Below are 21,465 nucleotides of genomic sequence, written 5' to 3' on the forward strand. Positions count from 1 at the left end.
GCCTTTCCCTTCCCGGCCAGCGCTGGGCAGTGGGAAGCTGAGGGTAACTGGAAAAGAATGTTCTCAAGAAAACAGCCTCAATCTCCCCCGTTCAGCCAAGGTTTGTGACCTGCCCCTGAAGCCATGGGCTGCGGGAGAATGCCACAATCGTGGGAAGCGCATCCCAGGCCCCTGGAGCGACTCCTAAAGAGCCAAGTTCATCTGTGAGTGGCTGAACCTGGGTTCTAAAAACCAGCCCAGCAGCCTGGAACACCTCGCATCCTCGGTACAGGTTAGCTGGGATCTGAGATGGCTGCTTGGTTCCCACCTGTTGGCTATAAACGCACCTGGGGAAGGAGAAGGGTGAGCACTGGCTGTGCTAAGCTGCTGCACCGCAGTTGTTCCATGACTGAGCCCACGTGTGTCTGGGGCAGTGGCTAGAGCATCTACACACTGTGACACTGCGGAAGAGCCGTGGCAACAGCTGGAAGAAGGGGGCAGAAACCCCTCACCATATGCTTGGCTGCTGGCTCTTGGAGATACTGTGATTATGGTTTTGGTGCCCTCCAAAGGTCTGTCTACAGTGCAATTCGATCCCATGACTGGCCTGTGCCGGCTGACTTGGGCTCACAGGGTTCAGGCTAAGGGGCAGTTTAATTGTGGTGCAGATATTTTGAGCTCTGGGACCCTCCCACCTTGCAGGGGCCTAAAGCCTGAGCCCAGGCTTTAGGCCCCTGCACCGCTATTAAACAGCCCCTTAGCCCAAGCCCCACGAGCCCAAGTGAGCTGGCACAGGCCAGCCGTGGGTTTTTAATTGCAGTGTGGACAGACCCATGACGCGCTGCTCAGGATACTGTGGCTAATTCCTGGGTCTGGAGCTATTTTTAGTTGCTCAGGAGACTGAAACTCTATCCTGGTTTCTAGTGAAGGCGCAGAACCCATCTTGGGGGTGGCAGCCTGAGCAGACCCACAGATGTGGCTTGGCTGGGCTGCTGTTGCTGTTGTTTAGTAACCTCCCAAGAGCTCTGGAAGGTGCAAGCGCATGCACAGGTAATTCTAATCCCCTTGCTTAGGGACAGACGGGCTGTCCCTGAGGCTGCTGCCCGGTGTTGCCTGTGCTGAATTTCACAGGCTAGCTGCATTTCAAATAGCACAATGGTAAACTAAACCAAAAGGCAGCATGTCCTTTGGGGAGAGAAGCCTCCTTTCTGCCCGACGACCCACAGCGTAGCATGAGCTCAGGAGGCCAGACCCAGCTCGGGGAGCCAGTGGGCTGTGTCCCAGATGCTGCTCATTCCTTCCAGGGCAGCAGGTGCAGCCTGGTTCACTGCCTGCCCTGTCTGCATTTTGAGGAACTTCTTTTCTAACAACAGAAGTACCAGTAGGGTGACCAGACAGCAAGTGTGAAAAATTGGGACAGGAGGTGGAGGGTAATAGGAGTCTGTATAATAAAAACACCCCACAATTGGGACTGTCCCTGTAAAATCAGGACATCTGGTCACCCTAAGTACCAGAGATGGCACTACATGCTTTCTTGTCAAGTGCTGGGGGCCTGGGGAACCCCTACATCCTCCAGCCTGGGAGCTGTTCCCTGCAGTAGCCCTGAGACTAGCTGGCAATGGAGGCTGAGTGGGGTAGGGTGGAGCAATGACGTGCAGCTGCCAGAAACTACGAACATTCCCCCAGTTTCACTTCACTGCCTATGCAGAGGAGGAACAAACCTCCCACAAGCAGAGGAAGGAAGTGATGCCAGCACAGGAGCAAGAGGGACCCGCCACTGGTACTGTACCAGCTGTTCCACTGTACGCTGTGCTTGCCACAACCCCCAGCGTTTAATCACAGGTGCCTGGGACTTTGACATGTAGAGGGCTGCTAGCAGCATGTCCTTCAGTGACGCGCTTGGTGGCTGCCTGGCTCCACGACAGAACTGAGCCTGCTAACAAAGCCGGGGGGGAGCAGCTAGGGCCAGTGCTCAGCACACACTGCCGCCTCTTTGCAGTGCTAGATCTGAAGAAGTTTTTCTATGCTGACCCCAGCCCACCCTTTCTCTGGTGGCAGCAACCGCATGCATTTGTTTAGTAGACTATACAAAGCGAGGCCCTAATCCTCTGGGCATTTAAACGTATGGCTGGAGCATTTGGCATGTGGGTGAGCCTATGTTCCTAAAGCCCAAAACCCTCTCATGGAGCCTGTGCTGTAGTGGACTCTGCATGGGCCTGGGGGTACAGGAGGAGATGGTTGGACTAAAGCAGGGTAGGTAACCTATGGCATGTGTGCCGAAGGCAGCACGTGAGCTGATCGTTAGTGGCACTCACAGTGCCTGGGTCCTGGCCACTGGTCTGGGGGGGGGGGGGGGGGGGGGGGGGGGGGGGGGGGGGGGGGAGAGGAGGGGGGCTCTGCATTTTAATTTACTTCTAAATGAAGCTTCTTAAACATTTTAAAAACCTTTTAGTTTAGTTATATATTATAGACATAGAAAGAGGCCTTCTAAAAACATTAACATGTTTTACTGGCACGTGAAACCTTAACTTACAGTGAATAAATGAAGACTTGGCACAGCACTTCTGAAAGGTTGCTGACCCCTGGACTAAAGGGATAGGCTGGTGCTGGCATTACGACACTGGCTGGGCCCGTGCCAGAGACTGCACCAGCTGTCAAACGAGGATAACCGCCCTTCCTTTCACCAGCCCTGTGTAGACAAGGCCTGCTGCACAGAGAGTGTCCCACGGGCCGAGCTACTGGTGGGTACAACTTCCTGTGTGAACACTTGTATGGGCTTCAAGTGCATCAGGAAAAGCTAAATTACTGCAACCAACGTGGGCTACACAGCATCTGTAGTCCTGCGTTTGGAGTGACTCTGGTATAAACGTGCTCACTCTGCAGTGGTGGCAGCTGTTGCTTTAACCCCCCTGGTGACACTGTAATTAGAGGGGTATGAACCAGAGAGTAAGTCTAACCCCCGGCCCAGCCTGGGTCAATTGTCCTGGGACAGGTGAGTTTGGGGTCAAGCTGGGACCCTGAGGCCCTTCCCCTTGTGGGGTGCCAGGGGCCCCACTCTGACACCATCTCCCTCACAGGGTGCAGCCCAGCATCCCCAATCCCACTGCCTGGGAGCAATGGCTCCCTACACCGGGGAACCGCTATCACCCCCCGCTGCTCTCCGCCTGAGGGTGGCTTCAGGACCACACTACCCACAATGTACAGCGGCCTTTATTTGATTACCCCCGCCTCTCACGGCCGGACACCAATCAGAAGTCAGCCTCCCTCAGCCTGGCCAATCAGAGCGCGCTTGCCCGCCCACTTGTCCAGTCTTAGCCCAGCAACAGGCTCGCCGGCGGGGTGGGGCTCAGCGAATCGCCTGGTGAATAATCCATGAGGGGGCGTGTCATAGGGCAGGAGGCTCCGCCCTCCCCAGCGCGTTGGGGGAGATGGTCCCAAGATGGCGACGCTGCAGGCGGAGCGCGGGTACGGGCTGTCCTGCGGGCGGCTCGGCCGGGGCACCCGCGTCTCCGTCTTCCACGTCAAGCTGACGGACAGCGCGGTGCGGGCCTTCGAGGGCTACCAGGGGAGCAAGGTACCGCGGGCCGGTGGGGGGGCGGCTGGGTATGGGGGGGCGACGGGGGGGCAGCTGAAGGTATGGGGGGGCGGCGGGGGGGGCAGCTGGGTATGGGGGGGCGGCAGGGTAGGGGGGGCGATGAGGAGCGGGGGGGCAGCTGGGTATGGGGACTCCTGGGTATGGGGGGGGCGGGGGCCGGGGGACTCTGAGTATGGGGGGGCGGCGGGGAGGGTGCAGTTGGATATAGGGGGGCAGCTGGGGAGAGTGCAGCTGGGTATGGGTAGGCAGCCAGGGGGGCGCAGTTGGGTATGGGGAAGGCTCTGGATATGGGGTGGTGGCCGGGGGGCGCAGTTGGGTATGGGGGGTACTGGCTGGGGGGCTCCTGGATATAAGGGGGATGACTGTGGGGGGAAGCTGGGTATGGGAGGGTGGCTAGGAGTGGCTCCTGGATATGAGGAGACAGTCAAGAGGACTCCTGGATATGGGGAAGGGTAGGGGGGCATAGCTGGGGATTGGGTGGGCCGGCCATGGGGAGCAGGCTCCTGCGCATGGGGGCCAGTGGAGTGATGTAGCACTTTCCTGGGGTCTCAAGGATCTGACTCCATTCTCCCCACAGGCAGGGAAGGCAGTGTGGGGACAGGCGAGGGCCATTCCATCATGAGGGTAGCGTGTGGGTCCCCCACCCAAATTCCAGGGATTGGGGGGCAGCTTCGCTGGTCCTGTGCTGGTGTTGATGAGGTTCCTGCTCTAAGGGGAGCTGGATGGGGGGCGATCCAGGAGGTGCCCATTCCTGCTGGGGTGTGTCTTCTGTGGGGAAGTGCTGCCTAGCCTATGGGGCATCTGCCCCAGCTTCCCTGGCCAGGGGCCTGGATCCCCCTTGTACGCTGTAAGGAGCGGCAGGGGGCACTGGGCTTGGCATCAGGCCTGGCATAGGGCTTAGCTAGGATCAAGTAGAGAGAGAATGTTACTGAGGCACCTTGCACACTCCTTTGGTGGTTTTTTGGGGGGGAAGGCCCTGATGGACTGGTTCTCCCCCATGGAGTACAAATCCAGGGTGATGGGGCTTGGTCACCTCCATCCAGAAAGGGTTAAAATCCTCAGCCCATTGCGGAGAGCCAGTGATGGGGTTTATACTGTGAACTTTCAGACCCCATCCTCCCTCGTTTGGACTGGGAGTTGTACCCCTCAGTTTGAAACTTCACCTGTGTAATCTGAAAATACCCAGAATTTGCACGCACACACACACATACACACACACTCTCTCTCTCTAGTGAGGCAGAGATCTATGTTGTAATGAGGTGTTCAGCACCACAACAATTCAGGGGGAGTTAATCCTTGTGTATCATGGGGTGATAAAGAAGGGATAAATCAGATTCTCTTCAACTGGAAAGAGCCCAGCTTCCACCCTGTAGGAGCATTCAAGAGAGAGACTTCCCAGGAAGGAAGAGGCTACAGCTTTCACTCACTGTTGAATATTTAACACTGTTGGGTAAAATGGGGAATTTCCTTCTCCTGTCCCCGTCATTGCTGCTGCTCCTCCTTCCAGGCAGGCAGATGCCTTGCACTGACCATAGAGAAGGGTTCCCTGTGCTCTAGAGCAGACTGATTGCTGTAGGTGAGAAGGAAGCTAGCTTTTCTTTCTTTTCGTCTTTGATATCTTTAAAATTTTCAGGAAGGCTGTTGTTGAGATGTTTCCTCAAATTGCTTCCAGTTAGCTTACTAGCTACTGCATAAATAAAGAAAAATGGAAACACTGGACATCTTTTACTAAGATGTCTCTAGAATTAATTAAAAAGATACCTCTTTTCTTTGCTCTTGCACAGTACACATTTTTCTGTCTTCACCTTGCAGGTAGGTGGTAAAAGCTGGGACTCTAACCTGTTTGTTGTTAGAAACATCCTGCTTGCCAGCGTCTGTAGAATAAACCATATGTTGTCACAACACTATTTTTAATTTAGGGTGTTGGTTACATCGCATAAGTGAGTTGGGCAATCTCTGCATGAGGGTTAAAGGTAATTACAGTCCCAGGGTTTATCAATTTAACATTGGTAACAAACACTCATTAAAATATAAATTGTCATCAGCTTTGTGAAAGGTCAGCAGCAATGAGTGAAGGAAACATTAGGCCTCTAATAGTGCACTAGCTTTTCTCCAAAATGAGTCTGTCAAGGAAATTTTTTTGGGAGGGGGGGAGATAAGGATTTTAGGCAGCTGTGTTAAATATTTTGGGAAACTTGTTTGCGTGCTTGTCACACATGAATAGGATTGCTTATTTTCTAAATGAAGTGTGGTTTCTATCTGTTTGGTAGCCAAGGGCTACTAATGGACTTTGCTTTCTGCTCCCCATCTGACAGAGACAGACAGTTGGGCTTGTCTGCTACTAATGGTTAAATGGGTAGGAAAGGATAAGAGTTCACTAGTTTGTGTAATGAATAACATGACAATTCGTGGGCTATTAAACACATACGCTGTTTCTGTGTTTGTTCTATCAACAAGCTAGAGAAACTGTTTAACTTGTCTTCTTCCTCTGAAATGTGTTGTGCCAAGAAGCTATCTTACTGCTCTTTCAGTATATGTGAAGGCTAGGCTTTAATTTCATTTGGGCTTGTAGAAGGTAAATGGAAGGATCTTGCAAAGGGTTTGTCCTGGTCTTTTTGAGTTTAAATTTGGTGTGACTGCAGTATTGGTCTAGCCCTTATCTAAGAAAATGTAAAAATCCAGTCCTGTTTGTTACCTGAAGTCAAATCTCTTTGGAGTCTGACCTGTCAGTATCCCTGTATAGTATGTTAGTGTGATTCCTATGCCCAGTCTCTGGAATTCTGCCAAAACAGTCAAGGTAAAAAAGTTATCTCCAGTTACTTGCTGAGTTTGCTCTTTGACTTTGTAATGCATGTGTTGAGTGTATAGTCCATAAGTGAGAACCCAAAAGGAGTATTTGCCATCAGCTTTTGATTTTTCCCTTCCCCTCCATGTTCTTGCATGCTTGATAATAGCTTGCACCACTGGCAGATAACACAGACAAAGCTAACTTCTGTTCCATGACTTAGCTTCTAGTTAGAAGCCTCGGAGCAGCTTATTGGGCTTTTTCTTCCTAGCTGGGTCTTTGATACATGGTAAGTCATTTTTTGGCTCAAGTAACTTTGATGTACCATTCTTGTAGACTTGGGAGTACTTGAAATATTATTTATAGATGGAGAGCATAAAAATCCTTTTGGAGAAGGCCACATTCCATTTTTAATTTTCCATGACTCAAGTGTGTAAAGTTAGGGTCATATACTCCCCTTGATCCGCAGTGGATCTCCCGATGAGGTGGGTATAAAGATCAAGTATGTGCAGTGATCCTTGTGTAGCAACAAAACTTGTAGCAATGCTACAGTCAGCGTCATTGGGGAGGAGAGGAGAATGCGCTTCTAGGGCCACTGTTATTTCTGCCCTTTGTCTGACCCATTGCCCTCATGACTGTGGACTTTTGGAAACTAGATGCACAGTTGCACAGCTTACATTTGAATACCTGATTCTGTGTTGTCATTCTGTTTAAGAACTAATAGCCACAGAGATAAAATGGGGCAATATTTCACATCTTAGCCTGAAACAGCTCTGTCTGCAATCCAAGGAAGATGGCTGTGCATCAGATTTGCTTTACTCCACCTCTGCTATTGGCATATGCATATGTTCTGCTTGGCAGTCACCTTGTGCGTCAGGCAGGACACAATTGCCAGCTTTCTCCTGCCTCCTGTTTCTTCTGGTCAGTCAACAATTCCCATTGCTCTCCAGAGAGGGTCAGTTCAAGACACTGTTGGTGCACTTCCTGTTTTTCTGTTTGTTTAGCCTGGGTCCTGAACATTGTACAGTACTAGTGTTGGCCCATTTCCTAATTCAGGACCAAAGATATGTTCTTAATCCACTCACACCCTTTTCCCATGTACACAACATAAATTGTACCCATCCTCTCAGCCTGTTGTACAACTGAAAACCATAGTACAGGATACTCCCGATTAGCTGAATAGCATGAGGGATGAGGATTTTATTCAGATAAATCCAGAGGACAGGAGCCATTCAGCCTGTGGAGTGGCCTGGAATGATGACGACTCCTCTGAACCGTAGCGCAGGGTCTCTGCTGTGCCCCACTCACTCACTCCTGTCACAGCAGGACTGCAGAGGGCTTCCTGTGTTGTCACAGGACTGGTAACACCCTATCCCTGCAGGCGCAAGATGTGGGACTGAGCAAAGACCTCCAGCCAGGACTCTGCTCTTCCCAGCCAGGACTACAGCCTTCCCTGAACCTTGTGCTTACAGGGCTCAGGTGTCACTGGCCCTGCTGCAGTGCAGGGAGCTCTGTAACTCGGCTGTCACAACCCCATGTCAGTGGGGCCGTAGAGGGCTCCCTGCACTGCTGCAGGAGCCTGCCCAGGAGGGGGCTTAGTCATCCTCCTCACACTTCTAACTGTGGGTCTCTGCTCTATTATCTGAACTTCTGCATTATCCAACCCTTCATTTTCCCACCGTGTGAGATACTTGGGAGACAAGGAAGAGATTCAGATAATAGGTTTCAGAGTGGTAGCCGTGTTTGTCTGTATCAGCAAAAGCAAGAAGGAGTACTTTGTTAGTCTCTAAGTGCCACAAGTACTCCTTGTAGTTTTTATTCTGATAATAGTTATTTTCAAATAAGAGTTTTGACTAAATGGGCTTATACTGTACTAAAATGCGCATACATGACATGTCAGGCTTAAATGTCATGTCCTAACTGGCAAGGTTCTACATCCTGTGATAGGGTGGGTGAGGGTATGTGGATAGCATTAAAGCTGATGAAGGAACCTTTAATTGTGAATCTCCTGAGTCTCTAGCCCAGGGGTCGGCAACCTTTCAGAAGTGCTGTGCCAAGTCTTCATTTATTCACTCTAATTTAAGGTTTCGCATGCCAGTAATCCATTTTAATGTTTTTAGAAGGTCTCTTTCTATGTCTGTAATATATAACTAAACTATTGTTGTATGTAAAGTAAATAAGGTTTTTAAAATGTTTAAGAAGCTTCATTTAAAATTAAATTAAAATGCAGAGCCCTCTGGACTGGTGGCCAGGACCTGGGCAGTGTGAGTGCCACTGAAAATCGGCACACGTGCGATAGGTTGCCTATCCCTGCTCTAGCCTGTAGTTCTTTAAAACTGCAGCTTCATGGTTTAAAGGACAATATGCTGTGAATGTTTAGAATTAATGTATCTGCTTTCTGTATTACATCTACCAGCCTTTCTCCTTTATTTGTGAAGATTGTAGTGATTATGAAATTCAGGAGCCAGTGGGGTTGCTGTGAGTATGACAGGTAGAGATGATGCAAGCTTCTGTCCCTGTTCCTCAGTCCTAGCCTGCAGGCGCTCCTCCCCCACTACTTTTCCATATCACCTCTCTTGAGCTGAGGCACCCGGTTGAGCCAGACTGGTGAATTTTGGGATGTGGACTACCACAGGGTATTGTCCCTCTGCAGCACGCTGTAGTCTTTGGCTTCAGTCCTGGAACCTTGGTTTGTTGACAAATCTGAATCTTCCAGATTTTGGAGTGAAGTACTGCTCCTGTGTCAGTCGCTCTCTTGGTTTTATTTTCAGTCAAATGCCCATTAATTTCTCAGTGGTTAAGTGAAGGCTACTGAAGCAGCTGCTGAGTGGAGGAATAGATCAGTGGTTTGAGCACTGGCCTGCTAAACCCAGGGTTGTGAGTTCAATCCATTTAGGGAACTGAGGTAAAAATCTGTCTGGGGATTGGCCCTGCTTTGAGCAGGGAGTTGGACTAGATGGCCTCCTTAGGTCCCTTCCAACCCTGATATTCTATGAAATCTGCTTCATTTGCACATAAAGTTATTTTACGTGTTTGGCCACACAGAGTTTTCTTTTTGTTGTCTTGTGGGAAATAAAAAATGAGGCCTTTAATTTTCAGCACAGACTGTTCAAAGGGATGCACATGCCTCACTGCTTGTTGAGAGCATGTAGCCCTTTAATCAAAACCATTAAATTATCTTAAAGCTTTTTGCATAATTATTCCTTCTTTGTAACCTGTCTCTTCTCCTGCCTCATTAGTTCACAAATGCCTTCAGTCCATCAAAACTGAAGCATTTATGACATCATTAACATGGGATTGTGACGTTGCTAAGTGAATCAGTCAGGAGGAGGTTGGTTAGAAAGGAAACTCATCTGTTTGCACGTACACCCTTTGATCACCAGTGATGGGGCAGGATATAGCAAACATTACTGGTCTGTTAAAACTTCCATTAAAGATTTTTTTTTAATCTTGGCCCGAATGTGCTGTCTTCCTTTTCAAGAAAGGGTACAGACAGAGGTTTAATCTTGTGTTTGAGGTATGTTTTGGCTGTTTTCTTTCAGTTATTCAGGGTAGCTTTTTCTTCCAACCATATATCATTTAGATTTGCTCAAATTATAGATATATCTCTCTACTTTTCAAATTGCATGGGAAGGAATTGTCTATAATTTACATCTAAAGTGACGTACAGTTGCTATGGGATTCAGTGGCAGATTATAAACCTATTATGTGCTTTTTTGTGCTGTTGGTAGCTGACTGAAAACTAGGACTACTTGGTGATATGCCAGTGAAAAGTAGAGAGAACGGTATTTTGTCAGGCTATCATTGAAAATGGTAGCAAGAATTTGAGAAGTGCTGCAGCAAGTTTGTGCTTTAAAGAAGGTACATTATTAACTGGAAGATCACAATTCTGTCTTGAAATAATTTATCCATATATTGTAACAAGCAACTCCTAGAGCAACTAACACTGAAAGATTAGTGCCCAGTTCTTCCTCTGCAGCTAGGTCTTAAATCCTGGAAGGTGCTGAGCAAAAATTGTGGCACAAATCCAGCAGCTGGATTAAGGCCACTGTGTTCAGCATCTTGCAAGAAACTCATGCTTATTTCCATTGTATGATCAACTAGCTTCTATATTGAAAATCTCTTCTAAACATCAGCAGGGGAACAGAAAAAACATTTAAAATTCCTTACAAAATACCTTAAATGTCACACTATTATTTGAGGTATATCTTATCAAACTCTGGTCTTCCAAAATTAAACTTAAGAAAACCCTGTTTGATAACCTTTTAAGATGAGCCCTGTGCACTGTTAAAAAGTCTGTATCTCTAAGTGGCTTGTATGCTTACATTATAAACTAATGGTTGACCTTAGAGCCCTCTCTATTAATAGGTGACCCTCAAACACATATCTCCATCTGTTGGAAATGTTTTCTTCTTCTTCTTCTTTTTTTTTTTTTAGTTTATTGTAATGTTCCCTGGCAGAGAGACTACTGCTGTTATGTCACAGTCACTCACTTACATAGTACAGGCTTTTGTCCTGCTAGCAGAGCAATTCTTTAACAACTGGGGGAGGAGAGAGTCTTTTTAAAAAAAACAAACCAACAAAAAAGCCCCCAAAAAACAAAACCTAAAATTTGAGAACTCAGTGTAGACGAATGAAGGCTGGTCAGTTGTGTGTTTATTTCCTGGATAATTTGCAGAGACCCCACTGTGTGCTGCGGGCAGGGCGAGTTTGCAAAGTATCTCTAAATCTCTGCGCATGTTATAAAGTGAGAAGGAAGAGATGGTACATGCATCACTTTAATACCAATTTATGCCAAATAATCCCTGGAAGAAGAATGCATTTTGGCTGACTTAGCGGTTTGCTAAGTGAGATGGACGGAGTTGCTTTGCAAGAGTAAGTAAAGTTTGGAGCTACAGCAGCTACTTTTAGTCAGTGCAGTTGTAAGGATGCCAGAGGTTGGTTTTTTGGTGTGAGGGAAGAGGGGTTCTCCTTACTCTAGCAGCAGCAGTAATTTCAAGAGCATGAGCAACTTTGTGCTTACCCCTGAAATGTTAAGGATAATGGCACTTTCATGAACATCATCATCCTAACAAAAGGAACCAGATTGACAGCCCCCAGACTAGCCATCCTCTTACCCACAGAGCAGGCACAGAATAGACAGTAGTAAAGCCAACTTTCTCCCCGGCCAGCATGCCTAAACCCTTACCTGGAGGCATCATCCAGAGAAGGGAGCTTAGATTTTGTAGGAGAAATAACTTTCTGTGGTAGCATTAATGTTGCTTAGAGTAACCCATGCATTAAGGCAGCCTTTGCACATTGTAGTAACTTAGTGTTGTGTGTTGATTGATCTTTAAGAATTTTGATATAATAAACAGGATGGCACCATTTTTTGCAGCTGTTGTCCTAACCTGATAGTTTGCTTTGAGTTCCAGTACTGCAGTGAAAAGGGAAACATTAAAAATCCAATGCATTTTCCATTACTCTAATGAATAGACAGGGTTTAGGAAAAAACACTGCTGTGTACACTTCGTCTCTTCTTTCTTTGTTTTGGACAGATGCCTTTTTAACTTAAAGAAACCAGATTTGTTTAACTTTGAAAAGTGGTCACTGCATATGAATATGACTTTATTTGGCAACCCACCTCCACCCATTTAGAGGCTTCTCTGATCTAGCTACAGTCTAGTGGCTTCTGTTAATTTCTCTCCTCCTCCCACCCCCCACAATCTATGCAGCAAAACCACTTTTTTGGCCTTTGTTGTCTAGGAGAGAATTTCATGCAGTGTGGACTGTAGCAGCAAAGATCAAGTACTTGATGCGAAGGTTTTATTAGAAGGTCAGCCAGTTTTGTTCTGCTCCTGAGGGCTGTTCATTGCCTGACAGGTGGTGATCCAGCCCATCAGCAGCCATGTGTGGCCTCTTTTTATGTGCCCAGCCTGCAACCATTCCTGGGCCCTTTGATGCGGAGAAAAGAAACACTTTCTGATGCATTTGCCTCTTGGACCAACTGGAGTAGAGAAAAGGGGTGGCCCATGTGACTTGAGAGATGTGGTCTGAGCACAGGACTGTGAACCAAGGATTCTGGAGTTCTGCTTCTACAGGAACCTTTAGTCCAGATCATGCTATTTATTTAAAGGTAGAGACTGAGTTCCCCTTTTTAGATCTATGCAGCTCCATGTGACAGATTAGCGGGTACTACAGAACACACTAAAACATTTCAGTCATTTCCTATATGTGTTTACTGGTGAAGTCTGATTATTACCACATCCCTTTTCAAGTTATTCTTTGGAGAGCTGGTTAAGAACTTTCAAGCCCCAAATTCTAGTTCAGTAATTTTTGTCACTTGGATGACATGCCCTTCCTTTTGATTAGAGAGAGAAGTCATTTCCTGATACTTACAGCACTTCTGCTCGTATTAATAAGGTCTTGCTAGTAAGAAGAGTTTAGTATGGACTAATTAATAGTGTGTAGCAAGAATAAGAATGTTGCACCCAGTCTTAGCAAAGGATACTAGTAGGGATGGAAGTAATACTGCCTTAATCTACACTGTGTTATGCCCAAAGGATCTACATCTCCCAATACCCTAAATGGAAGAAGCTTTAATCTTCATTTTTATATTCCTGATAGCTGAGGGCCTGCGTTATGTGATGGGTTTCAATCAGAAGCTTATGTGGCAGTTTTGATTATTAGAATCATATTCCACATTTCAGTGTCTAGACTCTGTTTGTATGATTTTTGTTGTACCTTTTCAGCTTCTTGGCGCATATTTAAATTGTTGTTGGCTCATTGTCATTGTGAAAAAATCAAAGTGTCTCTGTTGATTTTTCCATCCCCCCTCACCCCCCCAAAAAAGGCAGTGGAACAAGGGAATTGACAAAACTTCACTTGTATAACCTGTTAGCCACTGAATTTGGCTTTGCTGAGGAAACTCACTTGGGCAAGTTGTGTCAAGTAAACCTACTCTGAAAGCACTTTGAAATCTGCAATGGCTTGGAAGTCATACCACTTGATCACGAGATGACAGATGTGAGGAAATCATAAATTCTTGATTGGTTCAGTGGGGCAAATATCTTTCAGTGAATGACATGGATATGAATTTTATTGTAAGTGTTTAAAAAAAATACCCAAGGGAAATTAGAGACTCAAATTTAATCTTCCTAAAACTAAAAATAACACTGAGTCTGATAAAAGCAAGAAAATTCCTAGTTGAGGCTGGAGCAAAGCAGCTTTTTAATTTGAGTCAGAACTGCTCTAGTCCATTTTCAATCAGGAACTTTCTTGCATTTGTATGTCTGTAAGATCTTTAATATTCCAGCAAACACATTCTCAGTGGACTTCATCTTCTTTCCATTGCCTTCAATGGGAGCAAGATTTGACCCCATCCCTTGAATCTTTAAAAGAGATGGACTGCTGTTATAAGTTGAGTGATTTGTGACTAAATCATACTTGCCTTACTACTGTGAATAGACCTACTGAATATAAAGGATCATCACAGAATATCGGGGTTGGAAGGGACCTCAGAAGGTCATCTAGTCCAACCCCCTGCTCAAACCAGGACCAGTTCCCAACCAAATCATCCCAGCCAGGGCTTTGTCAAGTCCAATCTTAAAAACCTCTAAGGAAGGAGGTTCCTCCACCTCCCTAGGTAGCCCATTCCAGTGCTTCACCACCCTCCTAGTGAAAAAATTTTTCCTAATATCCAACGAAACCCCCCCACTGCAACTTGAGACCATTACTCCTCGTTCTGTCATCTGGTACCACTGAGAACATTCTAGATCCATCCTCTTTTGAACACTGTTCAGGTAGTTGAAAGCAGCTATAAATCCTCCCTCATTCTCTCTTCTGCAGACTAAACAATCCAGTTCCCTCACCTCTCCTCATAAGTCATGTGCTTCAGCCCGCCTAACATTTTTGTGCCCTCCACTGGACTCTTTCCAATTTTTCCACATCCTTCTTGTAGCGTGGGCCAAAACTGGACACAGTACTCCAGTGAGGCCTCACCATGCCAAATAGAGAGGAATGATCACGTCCCTCGATCTGCTGGCAATGCCCCTATGTATATAGCCCGAAATGCTGTTAGCCTTCTTGCCAACAAGGGCACCTGTTGACTCATCCAGCTTCTCATCCACTGTAACCCTAGGTCTTTCCTGCAGAACTGCTTCCTAGCTATTCGGTCTCTGTCTGTAAGAGTGAATGGGATCTTCAGTCCTAAGTGCATGACTCTGACTTGTCCTTGTTGAACCTCATCAAGTTTCTTTGGCCCAATCCTCTATATGTCTAGGCCCTCTGTATCCTGTCCTACCCTCCAGCGTATCTCCACTCCTCCAGTTTAGTGTCATCTGCAAACTTGCTGAGAGTGCAGTCCACACCATCCTCCAGATCATTAGTGAAGATATTAAACAAAACCAGCCCCAGGACGGACCCTTGGGCACCTCTGCTTGAAACCAAACTGCCAACTAGATATGAGCCATTGATCACTACCCGTTGAGCCCAGTGATCTAGTCAGCTTTCTATCCACCTTATAGTCCATTCATCCAGCCCATACTTCTTAACTTGTTGGCAAGAATACTGTTGGGAGACCGTATCAAAAGCTTGGTTAAGGTCAAGGAATAGCACATCCACTGCTTTCCCCTCATTCACAGACCCACTTATCTCCTCATAGAAGGCAATTAGGTTAGTCAGGCATGACTTGCCCTTGGTGAATCCATGCTGACTGTTCCTGATCACTTTCCTCTAAGTGCTTCAGAATTGATTCCTTATGGACCTGCTCCATGATTTTTCCAGGGACTGAGGTGAGGCTGACTGGCCTGTAGTTCCCCAGATCCTCCTCCTTTCCTTTTTTAAAGATGGGCACTACATTAGCCTTTTTCCAGTAAGATCCTTTTTATCATTAACTCTGACTGGCAATTGGAGCACTGTCTTGATCTGGATTGGAAAAAAATTAGTCCCATGTGTGAAGCTGTGGTTACCTTGCTTGATGAAAGCTGCATTCATTGAAGAACACATCTACAGGGAAAGAATGAACTTGGAAGAATATCAACAAATATGATCAAAGTTCAGAAACATCCTCAGTCTGATGAAATAACTATACTAGGTCGTCTTGTATAAAATGTAAATTGGATCTTCCTACTGGAACTAATACAGACTAGTTGGTCTCAATTTTGAAAACAAAATAACCCATGATACCCACAAGAAGAAATTAAAAGTTGCAAATTTAAACTGGTAAAAGGAAATGGTATTGTTCATAACGCATTTTATGGCAGTGAGTTTCACAATTATATCGGGATTCACAAAGGGTTATGCATATGTCTGGGTAATAAAGTTCAGTTACACGATAGGATAAGAATATAAGGATATAAACTTGTGATTCAGGACATAAGATAGACCAGGGGTGGGCAGCCTTTCAGAAGTGCTGTGCCGAGTCTTCATTTATTCACTCTTATTTAAGGTTTCGCATGCCAATAATAGATTTTAATGTTTTTAGAAGGTCTCTCTCTATAATATATAACTAAACTATTGTATATAAAGTAAACAAGGTTTTTAAAATGTTTAAGAAGCTCAATTTAAAATTAAACTAAAATGCAGAGCCCTCCAGACTGGTGGCCAGGACTCGGGCAGTGTGAGTGCCACTGAAAATCAGCTCGTGTGCCCTCTTTGGCACATGTGCCATACGTTGCCTACCCCTGAGATAGACATAAGTTGACAGGAATTAGAAAGAAACTTCCTCCAGCACACCTGTCCATTTTCTTGATGATTAAAATTTGGTAGACCTAAGTGGTTTAAATGTGTAATCAAAGAATTCACTCAATTTAATAAAATCATTAGAAATGACATGTCATAAGCAGTGTAAAGATGCTTACTCTGTAAGATGGTAACATCCTTTTAAATAGAGAACTCCAATAATTATATTACCGTATAACGTTTATCTAAACAAAAGCTCACTGTTGTTATGATTATTGTATTGTCTCTGATACTTACCTGGCTAGGATTTTTAAAGCTGTTAAGACTTCCCAAGTAAGTACATAAGTGAAGGTGCGGAGGGGAAGAAAGAAAAGCTTACTCTTTTTAGTCAGGTTATTCCATAATCTTTTTCATGATGGGGTTTCTTGAACCTTCCTTATAAGCATCTAGTACTGGCCAGTGTTAACCAGGGATGCTGGATCAAATGGACCATTCATCTGATCTCACAGCACTGTTTCCTAATATGTTTTAAGAAGAGATCCGAAAAACAGATCAGTTGAACTTTCAGGGGGTTTTAATGGGATACTTATCAATCTTGGTAAATTCCAAATCTTGATTTATACTTTTTTATCCCTAAAACAGAAATCTTATTAATCTAGTCTCCCACCTCCTCCATACCAAAAAACCCCTGTTAAGTGTTTCAGTATTTTATTTTAAAGGGACATTACTCAAAATCTCCTTCTGACTTTCTTGAGCTAGTCCTTTCCCTCTACCTTCCCCACTCTGCTCCTGCACTGGGAGTTACATTATGTGTGATGACTTGTTAGCATCCTGTCCCCATCCCATGGGCAGATGTTTGGTAAGAAGGGGAATCCCTGCCTGTCTGTGGGAATGCAAGCTTTCTCTGTTAGATCTCCAGTGTATGGTATAAGTGGTCTCTGTTCTGCTTTCTGTCACTCATTCAGGATTTGGGAATGGGGGGTGCTTCCTGTATTGCCACAGCAGTTGCCTGCAGCTGCAGCAATGGAGCCCTGTGGGCTGCCTTTTGTTGACGTCATAGCAGAAGTTGGGGCTTGTTTCTAGTTTGAGGTTAAGTTTCTGTGTGGTCCTTATTGTCTCAGAAAACAACAAAACCCTTAAATTTTAGTTTGACTCCATAAGAAGCAGTTACTAATCCTGACTTTCACTTTATTCCAAAGTGAGAATGAGAGCAATGTCCTAAATGGGAGTAAGTAGGAAATCAATGCAGGCAAGTGACCATACAATAACAAAGCAGTATGTGCAGCTCAGAATTAAGAAGCAGGTCTGCAATAACAAACCTGATGTGCTGGAACAAAAAAGTTTACTGAGGAAGCTGGCGTTGGCTTTCAAGTTTCTAAAGGATTGTCAGAGGGGTAGTAGTGAGGATAGTTATATACCGTAACATTGGTGAAAATAAATGGGATAGCCTTTTAAATCTGAATTTCAATTTGTGTAACAGTTGTGATTAGGAACTTGCTGCAGCTATTTTACTAGGGGCATGATTTATAAGTCCTAGATCATAATGGTCCCTCCTGACCTTAAAGTCTTAGTCTATAAGAATACAACAAGAACTTTGTTGAAGCTGCCCACACACCACTGATGCCATTTTTTAGTAGTGCAGGACTGATTTCTACATCAAGATCAGCTAAAGTGTTTGTTTTGTAATTCCTAAAGCTAAAAAGTCTTACTCCCACTTGCCAGGAAGAAATGGGTTTTTTACCCATGAAAGCTTATGCCCAAATAAATCTGTTAGTTTTTAAGGTGCCACCAGACTCCTTGTTGTATTTACCAGGAAGAGTTACCGCTGGTGTTTTGCGGTACATAGACTGGCTGCTAGGGTTTATTTGTACGGTTTCTAAGTGATACTCTGCAATGTAGAGAAACCCACAGTGGTAGGACCTATCTGTCTAAAGATGAAACTGCATCTTTCACATATGCAGTTATGGAGCTAATGCATCTAGCTCAGTACTGAGAAGCTTTTTTAAAACTGAATCATAAAATAAAGCTTGGATGAACTGACAGCAAAGAAACATCCTGTGTCTGAGCTCAGATAGCCCAGCCATTTGCCTTCTTAAAACAATCCACTAGCATTCCAATTACCATTCTTCTGAGGCTAAAAATTCTGATCCCATAAGTGGGTAAAGATTCAGTGGCCATACTATCTCTTTGGCATGCGTGTTACTAGACTAACTCTGCTCAGTGACAGAGATTCTCTGTCTGCTCTGCTGTAAAAGGCTCTTGAGGACATTTAAGCTTGTGCCCCTGTGAGGTTTGGTGCAGGGATGTGGTTTTTCTCTATTTAGCCAGCAGAGGTAGTATATTTTTACTGTTCTTATCTTAAGACTTTTGATATTCATTTTTGGAATCCATTGTAACCATTAACTTACACAGAGTGCCTGTTGGGAAGCAGAGAAACATCTGATTTTAAGGGCAGATTTCTTCAGTTTAGAAGTTTCTTCCGTTGTTTGTCTGTTTGTTTTTTGAATGGATTTTGTTACGAATCAGCCTGGCAGTGTAAACAAAAATGTAGCTAGAACAGAGCTAGTAAATACATAATGCTGTCAACTTAGTTGGAAACAACTCGGTATCATTCCAGTGGAAGTATTGAGTGTTTGCAATGACTCCATTTTCATTAATATGCAAGGAAGAACTAGTGGTTTCCCTGAATTTCTGTGACTCAGAGGAGCCCTGATTGAGTGTAACTGTGCTCTTAGATTCATAGACACTAGGATTGGAAGGGACCTCAAGAGGTCATTGAGTCCAGTCCCCTGCCCTCATGGCAGGACCAAATACTGTCTAGACCATCCCTGATAGACATTTATCTAACCTCCTCTTAAATATCTCCAGAGATGGAGATTCCACAACCTCCCTAGGCAATTTATTCCAGTGTTTAACCCCTCTGACAGTTAGGAACTTTTTCCTAATGTCCAACCTAAACCTCCCTTGCTGCAGTTTAAACCCATTGCTCTTGTTCTATCCTTGGAAGCTAAGGTGAACAAGTTTTCTACCTCCTCCTTCATGCCGTGTTTGATGTTTACTAAGGGCTTGTCTACACTTACATTTTATAGTGTTCTAATTTGCTGGCTGGGGGGTGAAAAATCACTCCCCTGAGTGCAGCAAGTCTGAGCGCTTTAAAGCGCTAGTGTAGACAGGCTCTAAGCACTGGGAACTAGTCCCCTCGTGGAGGTGGATTACTGCATGACTGCGGCAGCACTGTGAAGTTTCCAGTGTAGACTCAAAGTGCCTTGGCCTAGCTGGCGATGCTGCATGAAAGCATGGTGGAAGCTAAATTTGGACTCTTGGCTTTCTTTTTTATGGTTGGGATGGATTGTGGGGGCGTGGGATTTCAGGGTTCACTTGATTCTTGTTCCCCCTCTGAAGGTCATGTACCTTGCATTGCAGCAGCCACTTTCATCTCCATGTTGCTTCAGATGTACAGCCTAATTATTTAAAAAGATAAATGTAGCAATAAAATGTAGATGCCCACAGCAGTAAAACCCAGAAAACCAGTTCTGGCTGTTTATCCCAGGTTCAGCAATGCACGTGGTGAGAGCTGTGTGCCATGGTTGGGACAGCGGGCATGTTAAGTCAATCTGAACTCTCGATTCCATGGCTGTCGTCTCTCTTGCAACAAAAGTAGTGTAAGGATCACAGTGATGCTTCTGCCAACTAGCGAAGATCCTTCTGTGGGCAAGTAGCCCTATGAAAGAGCCTTGTATTTTGTTCAGCACATTCTAAAGCAAATGAGATGTTTTCTTTACCAAACTTGGAGGCTTGGAATTACCATATTTTCATGAAAAGAATTACAGAGAAAAAATCCTCTTTAAAATTCAGCCGTGGTGTGATGTTTCATAATATCCATTACCGGACAGTTAGTGGAATTACAGTCACTAACGTTTACTTTGTGTAATGAGTATGATGTTGAGAATGGAGTACAGAACTGATGTTGTTGCTACCCTTCTGTTAGGTTATCACTTGTTGTATATAGCTTGGTCTACTGGCTAAACTTCCTTTTACAAAAACTGCCAGAACTTATATGTAGTAAAAAGAAAGAGTCCTATGGCACCTTATAGACTAACAGACGTATTGGAGCATGAGCTTTCGTGGGTGAATACCCACTGCGTCACCCACGAAAGCTCATGCTCCAATACTTCTGTTAGTCTATAAGGTGCCACAGGACTCTTAGTCTGGATCTGTAAAAAGCAACAAACATGGCTACCCCTCCTGATACTTAAATGTAGTAGTTTCTAGAGCCTGGAAGAGAAGTTTTTTGGTTGCTACTAGTTTCGTAACTTTTTGTTTTTAGTACAAAGGTCGTTCTAAAGCCAGACAAATTTCAGCTCGGTGACCTACAACTTCGTGGAGGTTACAAATGGCCACTAGCTGCTTGTAGTTGGAGGGACCTTAATAGATTGCATTTCTGAGTGAAAGTGCAATGAGTCGGATTTACAATGCCCGACTTATGTCAGATGCCACTTACAATGCTTTTCAATTGACTAGGGTGACCAGATGTCCCGATTTTATAGGGACAGTCCTGATTTTTGGGTCTTTCTTATATAGGCTCCTATCACCTCCCACCCCCTGTCCTGATTTTTCACATTTGCTGTCTGGTCACCCTACGATTGACTGCCCGTTTCGCCCTTACGACACTCGATTTGCATAAAGTTCACTTGAAATCACTTTATGGGTTATACAGGTATGGAGCTAGAAGGGGGTTGCTTCTGATTGCTGCCTCGAAACCAGGGTAGCCTGTTGCCAGGTGGAGTTGCTGCATGTTTTTGAGTGGCTGAGCCCAGAGCCAGGAGCCAATCAAAGTTTGAACAGTGATTGGTTGAGGCTTAACATGTGTGCCATTCTCCCTGGCTTTCTGAGCTTGTGTTGCCAGCATTCTGAGCAGCATATGTGAGTTTATATGTTCATTTGAATGCTGATTACAAAATACAGTAAATATACTGATGTTGCAACATTCGTCATCTATAATTCACTTAGTACAAAAATCTGGGTTATTGTGGGTATCTAGCCTTGGTTCAGGAACCAATCCCCCCTTCATACCATTGATTCCTATGGGAAAAGCAGTTTTGACTTCAAATGTTTTGACTTAGAATGCAATTCTGAGGAACGAATTGGGTTGTAAGTCCAAAGACTCCCTTACAGGCAGGGTTTTGGAGCGGTGATCCGGCTCTGCTCTAGTTCCACTGCTCCGGAGCTGCTCGAGTTCCAGGCTCTGCTCCAAAGCCCTGCTTACAGGAGTTGCAAGTCAACAGCATGCATGTGACCAACCCTATCAGTCTGTCTGTGGGGGAAAAAATAATTAAAATTCACTTGTATAAAAGGCTTTGTTAATACTTTGCTGTTTTCTAGTGACTGTGCAAATGAAGCACTGGTATTTGACAGTGAAAATTGTTCACAGCAGTCACTAACCCAC

The 21,465-nt window shown here is 45.1% G+C and overlaps 1 protein-coding gene across 1 annotated transcript in view; it reads left to right on the forward strand.

The window, feature by feature from the left end:
• Window positions 1-3,351: 3,351 nt before the first annotated feature.
• ELL (elongation factor for RNA polymerase II) overlaps window positions 3,352-21,465 on the forward strand; it is an 89,143-nt gene continuing 71,029 nt past the window's right edge. The window contains exon 1 of the mRNA XM_032782818.2: window positions 3,352-3,553. Within this exon, the coding sequence (XP_032638709.1) occupies window positions 3,419-3,553 (135 nt within the window). The 5' untranslated portion in view covers window positions 3,352-3,418. The remainder of the gene's footprint in view (window positions 3,554-21,465) is intronic.

This window comes from Chelonoidis abingdonii, chromosome 11, assembly GCF_003597395.2.
Source record: "Chelonoidis abingdonii isolate Lonesome George chromosome 11, CheloAbing_2.0, whole genome shotgun sequence".
NCBI classification, from domain to species: Eukaryota; Metazoa; Chordata; order Testudines; family Testudinidae; genus Chelonoidis; species Chelonoidis abingdonii.